The sequence below is a fragment of the Pelophylax lessonae genome (assembly GCF_965119305.1).
Source record: "Pelophylax lessonae genome assembly, chromosome: 9".
Classification (NCBI taxonomy): domain Eukaryota; kingdom Metazoa; phylum Chordata; class Amphibia; order Anura; family Ranidae; genus Pelophylax; species Pelophylax lessonae.
The window spans coordinates 82,923,455-82,938,864 of NC_138776.1; the positions used below are offsets into that span (position 1 = coordinate 82,923,455).

At 44.2% G+C, this 15,410-nt stretch overlaps 1 protein-coding gene across 1 annotated transcript in view; it reads left to right on the forward strand.

The window, feature by feature from the left end:
• A2M (alpha-2-macroglobulin) overlaps positions 1-15,410 on the forward strand; it is a gene marked incomplete at its 5' end in the record, with an annotated part of 182,584 nt that overhangs the window by 80,789 nt on the left and 86,385 nt on the right. Inside the window, 3 exons of the mRNA XM_082267710.1 lie at positions 3,688-3,918; positions 6,447-6,510; positions 7,599-7,744. Coding sequence (XP_082123836.1) covers positions 3,688-3,918; positions 6,447-6,510; positions 7,599-7,744 — 441 coding nt within the window. The remainder of the gene's footprint in view (positions 1-3,687; positions 3,919-6,446; positions 6,511-7,598; positions 7,745-15,410) is intronic.

Genomic DNA, 15,410 nt, shown 5'->3' on the forward strand with positions numbered 1-15,410 from the left:
CAAATCTAAAGAGCAGAGGGAGAGAAGAATTATTCACCCACCCAAGTGAATTACGTCTGAAATTTTGGGTGAAAGCTCGGAGGAGGTTTTCCTCACCTCCCAAAGGACTCTTGAAGCACCTTATCTTTCCACCACAGATTTGGTGGAAAGTGACCCTAACTCTCCCCCTGGCACATCTGGCTGGGTCATCCGAATTAAAATGGCCTGTAGGCAGTACAATCTCCCTTCCTATGCCAATTGGTGGGAGGTCCCTCTGCCAGGTTCTTATGCAAATGTGAATTGTTTGCTGTCTTGCGTATGTTATTTTGTTTTTTCTCCTCATGTATGACAAAAGCATGTAACAAATTCAAGACTTTACGGCCTTTGGAGGACCAAAGGATCTTTGGTAGGCAGAGTGCGTAGCAGGTGCTTCACAATCCTGCGGCCATGTTAGCTGACCAAGTCTCTCGATAAGGGAGAGAGTGCCTGTTAGCCCCTGCGGGGGATTTGCCCCCCCCTCTTCTTACCGACACTGACTCTTGTTTTGCTCCACCCCCTTGCATCCTCATTGGCAGAGAGAAGGGAGCCAATCAGCAGCAGCAACGTAGTCCCCACCAAAAATGGCCCCATAGCCTTGTATGGGGACAGGACTACACACCCCAGAATCCTCTGGTAAAGAAAGAATCAAGGACACCATCTGGTCTGCTGAGGAGGAGCAGTCACCACAAGGCAGGAGAAGAAACTGGATGCAGGAGAGAGGTGCAATCTCCTGGGTCATCCCACCATATGTTCCAGACATCCAGCCTGAGAGAGCAGGATCCCAGGTGCATATCCAGGCGCACCTACAACGGCAGCGTGAATCGCTCCAGGATGAGGTGACCCGTCGTTACCAGGAGAACCTGCCTGTTCCAAGACATTCCGCTTGGGCCTTGACTGCAGGATTAGTGAGAGGACCCAATTGCAGGAAACCAGGACACTGCACACAGACAGAGTTACTGCACTTTGCCCACACTTGCCAGCGCCTGGGTCTCATTAAAGCCCTGTTAAGCAGTCAAAGTGTCGCCTTGCTATCCGGATACTGTCAGCATACAACAGTTTACACTTTGCCAAACAGGAGTTTGAAGTGCACCAACTAAAAGTTGCTAGTGAAGACATAAGGCCTCATCCTTCTTCCAAGGGACTTGTTACTCTTGCCATACGGACACCCACACACATGCTCAGGGCTCTGTGTATGTAGTGTGAGAGCAGGGTAGTCTAACTTGGGGGTTAAGCCACTGAGCACTGAATTAAAGTACAGTGTTGGTGGTTGGGCCTGTAGTGGCAGGGGATAGAAGAGAGAGATCTGACATAAGAGAGAGCCATTCTTATGCTCTCCTCCTGCCTGGACTCATAGAGCCAATTTAAGTAGAGGTATTCAAGCCAGTATAAAGTTGCCATCTTTTAAATTGGTGTTATTGAAGTGTTTGCCTCTGCTTTTGCAGTTATTTACAGATGTGGAATCCCCTGAAAGCAGCCTGATATAATATATTAAATTATATTGCTCTTGATCTCAGTTATTGCTCTTCAGCTAATTCATTCAAGAATATACTGTCATTGCATTTTACTTTTACACAGAAACCTTATGGTAAAGACATTTCTGTGTTTTATAAAAACCTGTGTGTTTCCATTGGTCTTTGCACTTACATTATTACCAGGTATGCCAGAGGGGCTGAGATTGTTCTTGGGGTTGAGAGGCAGAGTACGGAACCAATCATACTTAAGCGGCTCCTGCGGGGGTAGGGCTACATAAAGTAGACCTCCACTTTCTGTATCCAATATAGGCTCACTAGCTTATAATAATTTTAGAGAAACTATTTCTGTTGTTACCATGTGAAGATTCCCATAGACACAAAATCACAGTCATCCAGTCCATCTGCTTTTGCTCGGATTGGTGGGCAAACTTTGGCAGGCGCTGTTTTGGAAGAAATAGCTAAGCAGACAAGTTGCTTTTGTTTCCTCCTAGAAAAAATTAGCACCTCTACTCTGTAAATCCTCACAAGCCAAAGATTCATGTTTTTAAATACATTAAAGTGGTACTGAACTCAGCAAAAAAAAAAAAAATGGTCCCCCTGCAGGTTGATGCCATAAGGTGCTAGTATGTACATATTGTATGTATACAATATGACAGACTTACCTTTCAAAAGGAGCCAGCGCTTCCATCTTCACCTGATCTTTAGTCCAGGTTGGCACTCTGGCCACTTGAATGGCCAGGCCCCAATGATGTCCCTCCCACACATCACCATCACACCATGGTGATGTTTCAATCAGAGTATACTCTATGTGCCGTGAATGCAGAGTGTACTGCACCTGTGACGTCATTGGAATGAGCCAATATCAATATCTACTAAACAGGGCAGTTTTAGAGCGTTTGCAAGGCACCTACAGGTAAGATTTATTTTAAGCTTACCTTTAGGGCAAAGTGAAAAAGCAGGGTTTAATGCAGACTCAAATAAGAGCTGCCATCATGTGTTTTAAAGGAAACAGTTTTCCATATCTTCATTTTTTCTGCTATGAGTATTAGGTCTGTGACAATCACAACCATGCAGACAGGAATGTAACAGTGTTTAAAATACAGTATGTCAGCAATATGAATGGAGGATGAGTGATGGTAAATGAACGCCCGCCTCCTGTATTCAGAGTTGATTTTCATTGATGGAACTTATAGTACAGGTTCCATAAATAGAGGAGGGAGTTGGAAAGGGCAGGTATAGTCAGCACTCTTGATGAATGCCTATAACAGGTCTAGTGGCTGTATTAACCTCCACAGTACTGGAGGATTGCTGCTGTGGGGGAATGGAGGGCATAGAGGACTTCAGATTCCCACAGTCACCAGCACAACCAGCACAATAAACACTTCTCATTTTCTCATTGAATATAAGTACCATCCCTTGTGCTGTTAAAAAAAATAATAAAAAAAAACAAAAAACAAATACAATACTGAACTTACACTTTAAGATGCTGTTATTGAGTTTATTGATTTGGGTCCTCTGAAGGATTTTGTGTCTTGAATGTTGTAATGTGCTGATGTCACCACGTACGCAATTCCCGGAAGGACGGCTGCTGCACGAACCGGCAGGCTTGTACTTTTTATGCGTGTCTTAAGTTTCTGTATGTAAGTGTTACTATTTTTTATGGAATACATGTCTAAAGGATTTTATGCTATGGCAAGTTTTATTCTTTTTTTTGGGGGGGAACCTATATTATAGAGTCCTTTTTAAGAGTGGTGAATTCTCCTACCTTCAATTGCAAGTCCCCCTGGATAGAGAAAGGCCCTGGCTGGGTTTTGAGCCACAGGCGATATTGACTTTCCGTAATCACAAAAAAAAAAAAAACAAATACAAAACTGAACTTACACTTTAGGAGATGCTGTTAATTAGTTTATTGATCTGGGTCAACATTGAATGTTGTAATGTAATTAATGACAGCAATACTTTGTGTCAGAAGATGAATGTCAAATCTGACGATTTTGTTGCGGACTTGTGAATTTTGGAAAAAATGGGGCACATTATCTTCATTATGACACCTCATCTCTTTACTCAGTTTGAGGTTCCTCAGACCCCTGTATTGTCACACTGATCAATGGACAAAGTATAAAAAAATATTCATTCCCTTTAAAATACAAATTATTGTGAACAGTAGTAATGGGAATTTTTTTCACTGTTAATACAGGTCACCTACAAGAAAAGAGATCGACATTGCTATAGTCAATCTATGTCGTTCCCCTCATATGAAGAGGATTCCAGAACCATAAACCATTTCTACTCCAGAAGCAACAGTTACCTAAAGATACAGCCCATATTCCACACTCTGAAGTGTGAGGAGTACGAGAACCTCACAGTACACTACACTCTGACTCCAGAAGGGGTTACAAACATGAGCCATGCTGTGTTCCATCACCTGGTGAGTATGCAATCTTGTTCTGGCCTCACAGATCTCCTTAGTTTTATCTCCCATCATGCTCAGAAATCAAAGGTATACTTAGTGTGTGATTAGTCGAGGCCAATTTACTATTATTCTGTTCATATTGTGAATATAGCATCATTAATGGGATATAGGCACATTAATCCCACCTTTGGGCTATATTTATATTATATGCTCAGAATTTCTTCCTAGTGTTCATAGCAGGTACATGCAAGTGTTCTTCCAGGTTCAGTTTTTATTTTTTTTTCTAACAAGGATCAAGTACCGATTCCAACTGTTCTCTTCCCAAGCAGATGGTCAGAATGTTACAAACAACTTACTGTCTTATATTTACATCTACTTTTTAACTGTATAGTCCAGCCTTTTTCAACCAGGGTGCCTTGAGGTTTCTTCAGGGGTGCCTTGGCAAAATGCCTAAAAATTGTTCAAAATTTGTATACAAGCTAGGAGGTGGATCAAGCCTGCCTGTTAGTTATACAATGCCACAGGTTTTCATTATGCACCATTAAGACTTTCTAGACACTGGCATCCTAACAACCAAGGATGCCATCAGTTAATAAGGAGGATGTCTGTTGCATCCACAGCATCCTTGTTTGACCCTCCTGTGCCCCTTTCTCTCAGCACTGGGGTCACATTAGCTGACTGAAGGAGAGAAATTGAGGGAGAAGAGAAACATTGGAATACTAGTCAGTACTTTGGAAGAATAAATCACCTCTAATGTTGGGGGTTCTATGTGTGGATGTTGCTGCATTATGTAAAGCTATAGTTTTTTACAATTTAGAACAGGTGCTTTGCCTGAAAACAAAAGGAGAAACACTGGTATAGACCCATAAACATTCACTTTTTTTTAATAGCCCTGCAACCTATTTTTCTATAAATGGTTTCTTACTGTGCTTTTCTTGCTCCTTAGCAACGTTCTCAATAAGCTACCCTTTTCTGTTCACTTCCTGTTTTGAATGAAAAATGTACACTGGTTGCAGTTATGGATACTGCTCTATTAGCACTACAAATCCCATAGTCCTAATTCATCTCAGGGGTAGGGTGCCTATATTCTGCTGTGAAGGGGGACCATGGAGAACAAACGTAGCCAGCTGTCAGGGCCTGGATCTGGCAGTAGCTCTTCTTACTGAACCCCTTGGAATGCTGGACAGCTCCATGGGTAATTCTTTCAATGATCCTGCCTTTAGCCTTGTATGTCTTGAACCTTAAACTCTTTGCTCCTCCCATTAACTTCCTGATTTAAGCCATGTCTCTGCAATTCTCGTTTGCCAAATTAATGTGCTCTCTTCAGTCAATATCTTGCTCTCCTCAATCCTGCTGCCATCCATATCTTTGCTACCACTCGTTACTGACACTTGGTTTGTTTCTCGACTACACTTTGGCTTAATCCCAACCTGGGACTATTCGTTACAACCTTTGACTTGTTTACTGACTACATTTCTGCTTATCCTTACCTGCTTATCTGCTATTGGACCCGGCTTGCTCATCTGCTGGTGAGGCAATCCTGAGGACCGCAACCTGGTACTAAGATTTAGCCAAACCCATCTCCTCCACCACTCCATGGGGAGCATCGGTTAGTATTTAGACCCCCCACCTGAGGTGACCCACGTCATCTGCCAGGGGGATCTGTTTCTGTTTTTCTCCAACTGATCAGTGGGTGCATTGCTACCGCTATAGCTCCTGGCCTCTAAGCGAGGGCAGACAGTACAGTTACAATACAATTCAATACAGGAGAAATCAGAGGGCCCTGCGTGTTGGAGATTACAATGTAAAAGGGATTGCACTATAAACAATAATCTTGTGACTCCTCTGAACATCCTCAGTACATAATTGCCCCTTTACTTGATTTACTAAATTTATCAACAAATGCCCATAGGAGAAAAAAAAAATATTGCTGTTGCCCTAAGCACTGGTCTTCAAGTGCTATAATGGTAAATACAGCACATAGAAAGAAAGTTCAATCTATTTAATGTTGTTCACCATTTGAAAATTTTTTACACTTAAAAGCGGTAGTAAACTCTTTTCTGCAACTTTTACCTACAGGTAAGCTTTTAATAAAACTTACCTGTAAGTAAAATGAATATGTTCTAAATATGCACGGTTTAGGAGATATTCACAACTTCTGCAACTGGTGAAGACACCGGCTCATGCACACTGAGCTCTGAAGAGACGGTATGCTGCCCATTCAGAGCACTGCGCCGCAACTGTGGCTCCCGTGCACATGCACCATTAAAACGGCTAGGTCTTGAGAACCCGGAAGGAAGACCTGGTGAAGATAGAAGTCTTGTCAGCACTGCTGGCGGGCTTCGTTTTAAGGTAAGTCTCTCATAATGTGCTAGTATGCTATGCATACTAGCACATTATGATATTACTTTCCATGGGGTCCTGAATTTTTTTTCTCTACATTTACTACCATTTAAAAAGATCCAGTTATAAAATTCAAAGTATGTGCAAAGAGCTTTTAAAAAATCATGTTTTATGATTCTTTTTTTGTTTTTCCGGTACAGATAATGTCAAAGGGAAAAATTATTGATTCTGGAAACCATGAAGTGGAACTCAACGCAAAAGAAGGTAAATACACTATAAACCAAGGAGCTATATATAGTATATGTATAGTGCCTTGGAGGGTGGGAACTTATGCGAATGGTTCTATGTATTATGTAAGGCCTGTGAAAATGACAAAAAAACAAACAAGCAATAAGCAATGGGTGATTTTCCTAATCCCAAAATGTCCTTGCTGCATCCAGTAATGGGTTGAGGTCAACGGGATAAATCAGTGAGAGCTACGGGGGAACCTAAAAGATTGACACTACCAAAAGTGTCAGTTTCAGGACAGAACTATAGCAGAAGAATTCTCAGCATTGGAGTAGAAGTTCATGGTATGGGCAGCAGAAAAGCTGAGTATGTCCTGTATTCTTTTATAGGTAAGGCCTGCTTGAAAATATTTGTATAGCAACAAGGTCACATTAAGAACAGATTACCTACAGTGAAAAATCACCTTTTAACATAAGCTGAGCTTGATCAAATCCTCTTATACCTTCCAGGATACCATATTGAATAATTAACTTGTCCATCACATTAAAGGACAAAAGGGAATGGAAGAGGTGGGACAAGCTCAACTTTTTGGTGAAAGCTACATGTTGCATATATCCAGGGATATAGGCAACTAAATCTTCCTTTTTTTCTAGATTTTTAATGTAAAATAAATAAATAAATAGAGAAAGATGTTGGCCATACCCATTTATACTTCCAAGCTTTATTGGCCTTTATTTTGATAGGTGGCCTTACTGACCAACAGTAGGGCTTACAGGATGGTATGCACTCTCCATTCTTACAGGAAACGTAGAGATCTGCATATATTGTAACTTTAGCTGCCTATATTTCTTGATCTTTTGATAATTTCAACATGCAATTTTCATTTAACCTTGTACTTAAGCTTTTTTGCTAATATGCTCAATTTCAAATTAATGAAAATGTTGATACAAATGCCATAGCAACTGAAAGCACCACTGGGCTTTAGTCAACTAAAAAAGCTGAATGAAATGATATGCTCAGGGCGCACTAATCCTTTTCCTTAAGTTAGTTATATAAAATTGTTTTGGAATAGTTTTTGACTTTAGATAGAATTACTCAATAACATTATTTTTTGTGCATTGCAGTGTCACATGGACATTTTACATTTAAGCTTCCTGTCAATGTTAATACGGCACCCTTGGCTAAAGTGCTGGTCTATCTCATTCTGGACAGTAGTGAGGTTATTGCGGACAGTGTCAGCTTCAAAGTAGAAAAATGCTTTGGAAACAAGGTACGGATATTGGCATTATTTTCGATATGGCATTAATACTGCTGCTTTATTTCAACATGGAGTTTTTGTGCGTGGTCTGAGCTCTATTTGTGATGACAATAAAAATCTGAAGTTAGTTGTAATCCTGAATAGTTACAAACCCCTTTCTGTACTTGCTAAAAATGTTCTTTACCCTGAAAAATTAAAACTATTGCAGGCACCACATATAAGGACTGGTAAGCTAAAAAAACATATTATATATATATATATATATATATATATATATATATATATGTAGTGTGGGGTGCGCTAAACAACAAATAAATAATGAATATATAACATATATCTATATGTGAACCAAATCAACAAAGGTAAATATATATAACATATATCAATCTGTGAAGCCAATTAATAATACAAATCAATTGGTGCATAAACATAAAAGTTCATAAGTGTCCATAAATATTGTGCAGGTGAGTAGAATTGTATTCTATCCAAATAATACGTGTATCCACCACCGAGTGAAATTCATCCTTACCAAATGGAAATAAATAAGGTGCAACTATATTTTCTTGTGCTGAAAAAATATCCAATCTCCTTGTGAACAAACACCACGTGTAAATCACCAAGAATTAGCCTCTTACCAGATGGTAATAGGTATGCACTTGTTCAGTGAAACCACCGCCTTGCTTCCTCTTTAAAATCCTGAAGTGGGATGTAGAACCGCTCTACCTTTCTTTCTCCACTAGATGGCAACGAGTACCAGCAAGAAACACAGCCTCCTCCTTCTTCACAAGCTCACAAAACCACTGTGTATTAAAGGAAAAAGGAGGACTAATAGTGTATTACCCTTGAGATTTATTCAAAAAAACAGTTGATATTGCACTTACAATTAGATGTCTTGTATTCAGCATAAACATAGGCATACGAATTCCTGCAAAGGCTTGCGGCCGGCTGCAGCACGGAACGCAAGTTGTGTGTGACGTGTGCACCTCCTAATCTGACCGGTTTCTTCCCATAGGACTTCTACTGAGACAGGAGTACTGGCACATCGTCACTTCCGCTTTATTTATACAGGTGGAAGCAAATTGTCTAACTTCCGGTGTCTGCAGAGCAGGTAGTATAAAAACATCGATCTATAGCACATCCTGGTGACACAGGAAGTAAACACTTTACTTCCTGTCTGCAGAGCAGGTGTCTGCAGAGCAGGTATGCTTTGGAACTTCTGGCTGATAGCAATTTAAGGCAAATTACTTAAATATGGGTAACTTTCCTTATGTTAAAAGGAATGTATAAAAACATACTTTATTATTTGTTAAAAACAAATGTATAAAAACATCAATCTATAGCACATCCTGGTGACACCGGAAGTAAACACTTTCCTTCCTGTCCCACAACACACTGCTTTAGGAGCGTAGTGGGAAAGGGGTGACACCGGAAATATGTGTATAATAAAATGTATTGAACTATATTAAACCATATGCTCCAATACAAATATAAAATAAATGATAAAAGATAACTAAAATATAAAACCTGCCAAAATATATGTGGGGATCAACAGTTATTAATGTGTGCGTTTATGTCTCACTCTATGTTGGGTCCCCGGGGTCTGGAGCAGCCGAGCTCATATATCCAGAAGGTTTCCCTTCTGGATATAGACCTCCTCAGATTGCTCCCCCTCCAGTGTGGTGTATATTTCTCAATAACGATGATTTTTAACCTCCTGGGATTTTTTCTGTGACATTGGGCGAAGTGTTGGGATACACTATGCCCAGGAAAAGCTTTGTGTATGTTGGTCAGATGTTCTCCAATACGTATGGCGGCAGTACGTATGGTTCTTCCAACATACTGGTAATTGCACTCACACTGTAAAAGGTATACAACCCCTTTCGTATGGCAGGAAATAAAATTTCTAATAGGGTACTCTTTACCTGTCACAGTTGAATGAAATGTATTAGTCCTGACAGGGGAGGGCTGGCAGCCTTAGGCCTGGGGGGCAAGTCCAGTCAAGTGGCCCATTGAACCACCGAATTAACTCACCACCCATGCCCACCTTGTTTTAAAACGGATATTGATGTTATATAGTAAGACAAATTTGATACAATGTGGTATCATAATTTATTTTAATAGCAACAAAGGAGGTTTAACAAAAAAACTCTCCACAATACCCTCCACACATCCATGTACCATACCCTCCACACCGATCCATACATCCGTGTACCATACTCTCCACACCGATCCATACATCCGTGCACCATACTCTCCACACCGATCCATACACCCATGCATCATACTCTCCACACCGATCCATACACCTATGCACCATACTCTCCACCATACAATCCACACCGATCCATACATCCATGCACCATACTCTCGACACCAATCCATACATCCGTGCACCATACTCGACCCCATACCCTCCACACCGATGCATACACCCATGCACCATACTCTCCACCATACAATCCACACCGATCCATACATCCATGCACCATACTCTCGACACCAATCCATACATCTGTGCACCATACTCTCCCCCATACTCTTCACACCGATCCATACACCCATGCACCATACTCTCCACCATACAATCCACACCGATCCATACATCCATGCACAATACTCTCGACACCAATCCATACATCCGTGCACCATACTCTCCCTCATACCCTCCACACTGATCCATACATCCGTGCGCAATACTCTCCACACCGATCCTTACATCCGTGCACCATATTCTCCACCATACCATCCACACCGATCCATACATCCATGCACCATACCCTCCACACCGATCCATACATCCGTGCACCATACTCTCCACCATACCCTCCACACTGATCCATACATCCAATCCATACACCTTCGTGGGGTGCACAGATGTTCTATGCAGCCCACCAGCTAAAATCAATGACAGGCGGCAGCCTGCATGGAACTCCAAACACCTCCCAGAATGTACTGTACATCTGTGACCCCAATGTACGGATCAGAACGCAGACAGACCAGTGTTCTCATCTGTGCAATGAACCTCCATAGATGTACATTTCCTTGGAGGTGCTCTGAGATCTGTACACAGAGCTGCCGGTCATTGATTCTCTAGCTTTGGAATGTATGGCCAGCATGTTCACCAAACAAGGAATTTGTCTTCAGGCAGGCGCGGACTGACAACTCATGGGGCCCCCGGGCAAGAGGAGATGATGGGGCCCCCAGGTTTAAAGATGGCTGCTAATATGATGCAACATTAATGCATTAGGCCTACGTGGAAGGGCATGAAGCTCATGAACGTGCAGACAGGCAGAAGACTTAAAGCTGGTGACCCAATAAAGAAATGAGGTCAGTGCCACCTTACCAGCATCATGGGCCCCTGGGAAAAGTACTGCCCTGGGACATTTAGCAGGGAGATGGTGACCTGTGGTGTGCATAGTGCATTGCGGCACACAGTGGGTGTGGATAAATTATGCCACATTTTGGTGTGATTTTTTTTTTTTTTTACAATTATTTTTTTTCCATTTTTAGTTTTTCATTTTAATTTAATGATTTTATACTTCATTTTTCACAATGCTGGTGGGAGCAGGGAGCTTTGATGAGATAACAGGGGTCTAAACAGATCCCTGAAGTCTCACATTTGATGCAAAGAAAGGGACTAAGGACACATGCTAAGGAGGGTATGCTGGTGGGTATTGTGTGCAGGAGAGGAGCGTGGAGGGTATGACAATGGGCAGTATGTACAGGAGACAAGTGTGGAGGGTATGACAGTAGGTAGCATGTACAGGAGAGGATTGTGGAGGGTATGACATTGGACAGTATGTACAGGAGAGGAGTGTGGAGGGATGACAGTGGGGCAGTATGTACAGGAGAGGAGTGTGGAGGGTATGACAGTGGGCACTATGTACAGGAGAGGAGTGTGGAGGGTATGACAGTGAGCGGTATGTACAGGAGAGGAGTGTGGGGGGTATGACAGTGAGCGGTATGTACAGGAGAGGAGTGTGGAGGGTATGACAGTGAGCAGTATGTACAGGAGAGGAGTGTGGAGGGTATGACAGTGGGCACTATGTACAGGAGAGGAGTGTGGGGGGTATGACAGTGAGCGGTATGTACAGGAGAGGAGTGTGGAGGGTATGACAGTGAGCGGTATGTACAGGAGAGGAGTGTGGAGGGTATGACAGTGGGTAGTATGTACAGGAGAGGAGTGTGGAGGGTATGACAGTGGGCAGTATGTACAGGAGAGGAGTGTGGAGGATATGACAGTGAGCGGTATGTACAGGAGAGGAGTGTGGAGGATATGACAGTGGGCAGTATGTACAGGAGAGGAGTGTGGAGGATATGACAGTGGGCGGTATGTACAGGAGAGGATTGTGGAGGGTATGACAGTGGGCAGTATGTACAGGAGAGGAGTGTGGAGGGTATGACAGTGAGCGGTATGTACAGGAGAGGAGTGTGGAGGGTATGACAGTGGGCGGTATGTACAGGAGAGGAGTGTGAAGGGTATGACAGTGGGCGGTATGTACAGGAGAGGAGTGTGGAGGGTATGACAGTGGGCAGTATGTACAGGAGAGGATTGTGGAGGGTATGACAGTGAGCGGTATGTACAGGAGAGGAGTGTGGAGGGTATGACAGTGGGCAGTATGTACAGGAGAGGAGTGTGGAGGATATGACAGTGAGCAGTATGTACAGGAGAGGAGTGTGGAGGATATGACAGTGAGCAGTATGTACAGGAGAGGAGTGTGGAGGATATGACAGTGAGCACTATGTACAGGAGAGGAGTGTGGAGGATATGACAGTGAGCAGTATGTACAGGAGAGGAGTGTGGAGGATATGACAGTGGGTGGTATGTACAGGAGAGGAGTGTGCAGGGTATGACAGTGGGCAGTATGTATAGGAGAGGAGTGTGCAGGGTATGACAGTGGGCAGTATGTACAGGAGAGGAGTGTGGAGGGTATGACAGTGGGCAATATGTACAGGAGAGGAGTGTGGAGGGTATGACAGTGAGCGGTATGTACAGGAGAGGAGTGTGGGGGGTATGACAGTGAGCGGTATGTACAGGAGAGGAGTGTGGAGGGTATGACAGTGAGCGGTATGTACAGGAGAGGAGTGTGGAGGGTATGACAGGGAGCGGTATGTACAGGAGAGGAGTGTGGAGGGTATGACAGGGAGCGGTATGTACAGGAGAGGAGTGTGGAGGGTATGACAGTGAGCGGTATGTACAGGAGAGGAGTGTGGAGGGTATGACAGTGGGTAGTATGTACAGGAGAGGAGTGTGGAGGGTATGACAGTGGGCAGTATGTACAGGAGAGGAGTGTGGAGGATATGACAGTGAGCGGTATGTACAGGAGAGGAGTGTGGAGGATATGACAGTGGGCGGTATGTACAGGAGAGGAGTGTGGAGGGTATGACAGTGAGCGGTATGTACAGGAGAGGAGTGTGGAGGGTATGACAGTGGGCGGTATGTACAGGAGAGGAGTGTGAAGGGTATGACAGTGGGCGGTATGTACAGGAGAGGAGTGTGGAGGGTATGACAGTGGGCGTTATGTACAGGAGAGGAGTGTGGAGGGTATGACAGTGGGCGTTATGTACAGGAGAGGATTGTGGAGGGTATGACAGTGAGTGGTATGTACAGGAGAGGAGTGTGGAGGGTATGACAGTGGGCAGTATGTACAGGAGAGGAGTGTGGAGGATATGACAGTGAGCAGTATGTACAGGAGAGGAGTGTGGAGGATATGACAGTGAGCGGTATGTACAGGAGAGGAGTGTGGAGGGTATGACAGTGGGCGGTATGTACAGGAGAGGATTGTGGAGGATATGACAGTGAGCACTATGTACAGGAGAGGAGTGTGGAGGATATGACAGTGAGCAGTATGTACAGGAGAGGAGTGTGGAGGATATGACAGTGGGTGGTATGTACAGGAGAGGAGTGTGCAGGGTATGACAGTGGGCAGTATGTATAGGAGAGGAGGGTGCAGGGTATGACAGTGGGCAGTATGTACAGGAGAGGAGTGTGGAGGGTATGACAGTGGGCAATATGTACAGGAGAGGAGTGTGGAAGGTATGACAGTGGGCAGTGTGTACAGGAGAGGAGTGTGGAGGGTATGACAGTGGGCAATATGTACAGGAGAGGAGTGTGGAAGGTATGACAGTGGGCAGTGTGTACAGGAGAGGAGTGTGGAGGGTATGACAGTGGGCAGTATGTACAGGAGACAAGTGTGGAGGGTATGACAGTAGGGCTTTCCGATCAGGTCCGCCTGTCAGTTTTTCAGGCGGACCTAATCGGACACTCCATGTACCCCTATGGAGCAGTGGATGTCAGTGGTGACATGTCCGCTGACACCGCTGCTATCCGATCCGGTCCATGAAATCCTATTTTCCATCCGTCTGGAGGATTGGATATGATGAAGATGGACAGGCAGTCCATTATCATCCAATCTCCCATAGAGGATAGCGGGGATCTGACAGGTCTGTCTCTGCACAGTGAGCAGAGACTGACCTGTCATTCGCTTGCTTAGCAGGGATCAACGGATCAATCCCCGCTGAGCAAAACAGAGTCCGCCGGACAAAACGCCCGTGTGGAAGGACCTATAGAGTGTTTAGTTAGGTGGTGAGTTTTTGATTGTACAGAGTTTGGTTGACACAGGGTTAAAAAGGATGGTCATAAATTAAATCCACATTAAGGGCTCTTTCACACGGTCTGCCTCCGTAGGCGGATCCGTGCTGCTCAGAAGGGATCGATCCGCCGATCCCCGCTGAGCCGGCGGATGACAGCTCCGTCTCCACTTGCAGAGCGGAGAGGGAGGTGTCTCAGCCCCCGCTGCTCTCTATGGGGGATCGGATGAGAGCGGACCGCCTGTCCGCTTTCATCCGATCCGATCCCTGAACGGATGGAAAAAGAGGGTTTCAATCCGTCCAGATTTCACGCACAGGATCGGATGCTGATGGCAGCGGATGGCAGCGGAGGTGTCTCAGCTGACATCCGCTGCCCCATAGAGCTGCATGGAGGATCCGATCAGATCCGCCTAAAAAACTGACAGGCAGATCTGATCGGATCGCCCGTGTGAAAGGGGCCTAACTGGACATAGTAATTGGAGTTTGTTGGTATAGATAGGGCTGTGTGTCAGTTTGGGAAATGTCTGTCAGCTCTGGGGGGGGCTGCTATCTTAGACACACACACACACACACACACATACATACTCACAGACATACACACACACACATACATACTCACAGACATATACACACACACATATACATACATACACTCTCTCTCTCTCTCTTCTACTTCTTACTTAGGACCCTTCACTGCAAAACAAATCCTCCTAGCAGAAACGTTGCAGCTTACCTCCAGACTTCTCCTAGAACAAACTCAGCTGACCTCTCTCCCTTCCTGCAGTGTGCTCCGCCTCCCGATCCTCCTATTGCACGGCACTGATTATCAGAGGGGGGGACAGAGATCAGAGTGCAGGAGGACACTTCGGGGGAAGGGGGACTGGGAGAGAGACAGAAACCAGGAATGGAGCTTCTAACTACATACATCACCACCCAGTGAATGTAGTTAGAAGCAACAAATGCTGCTGTTCCCACAGTGTCAGTGGCAATGGCAAATAAGCTCCCATTGTAAGCACGCACCTCTTCTTCTTCTTCTCCTCTTCTGCAGCGGCCCGACAGTGGAAGATGGAGGGAGGAGCCAGAGGCA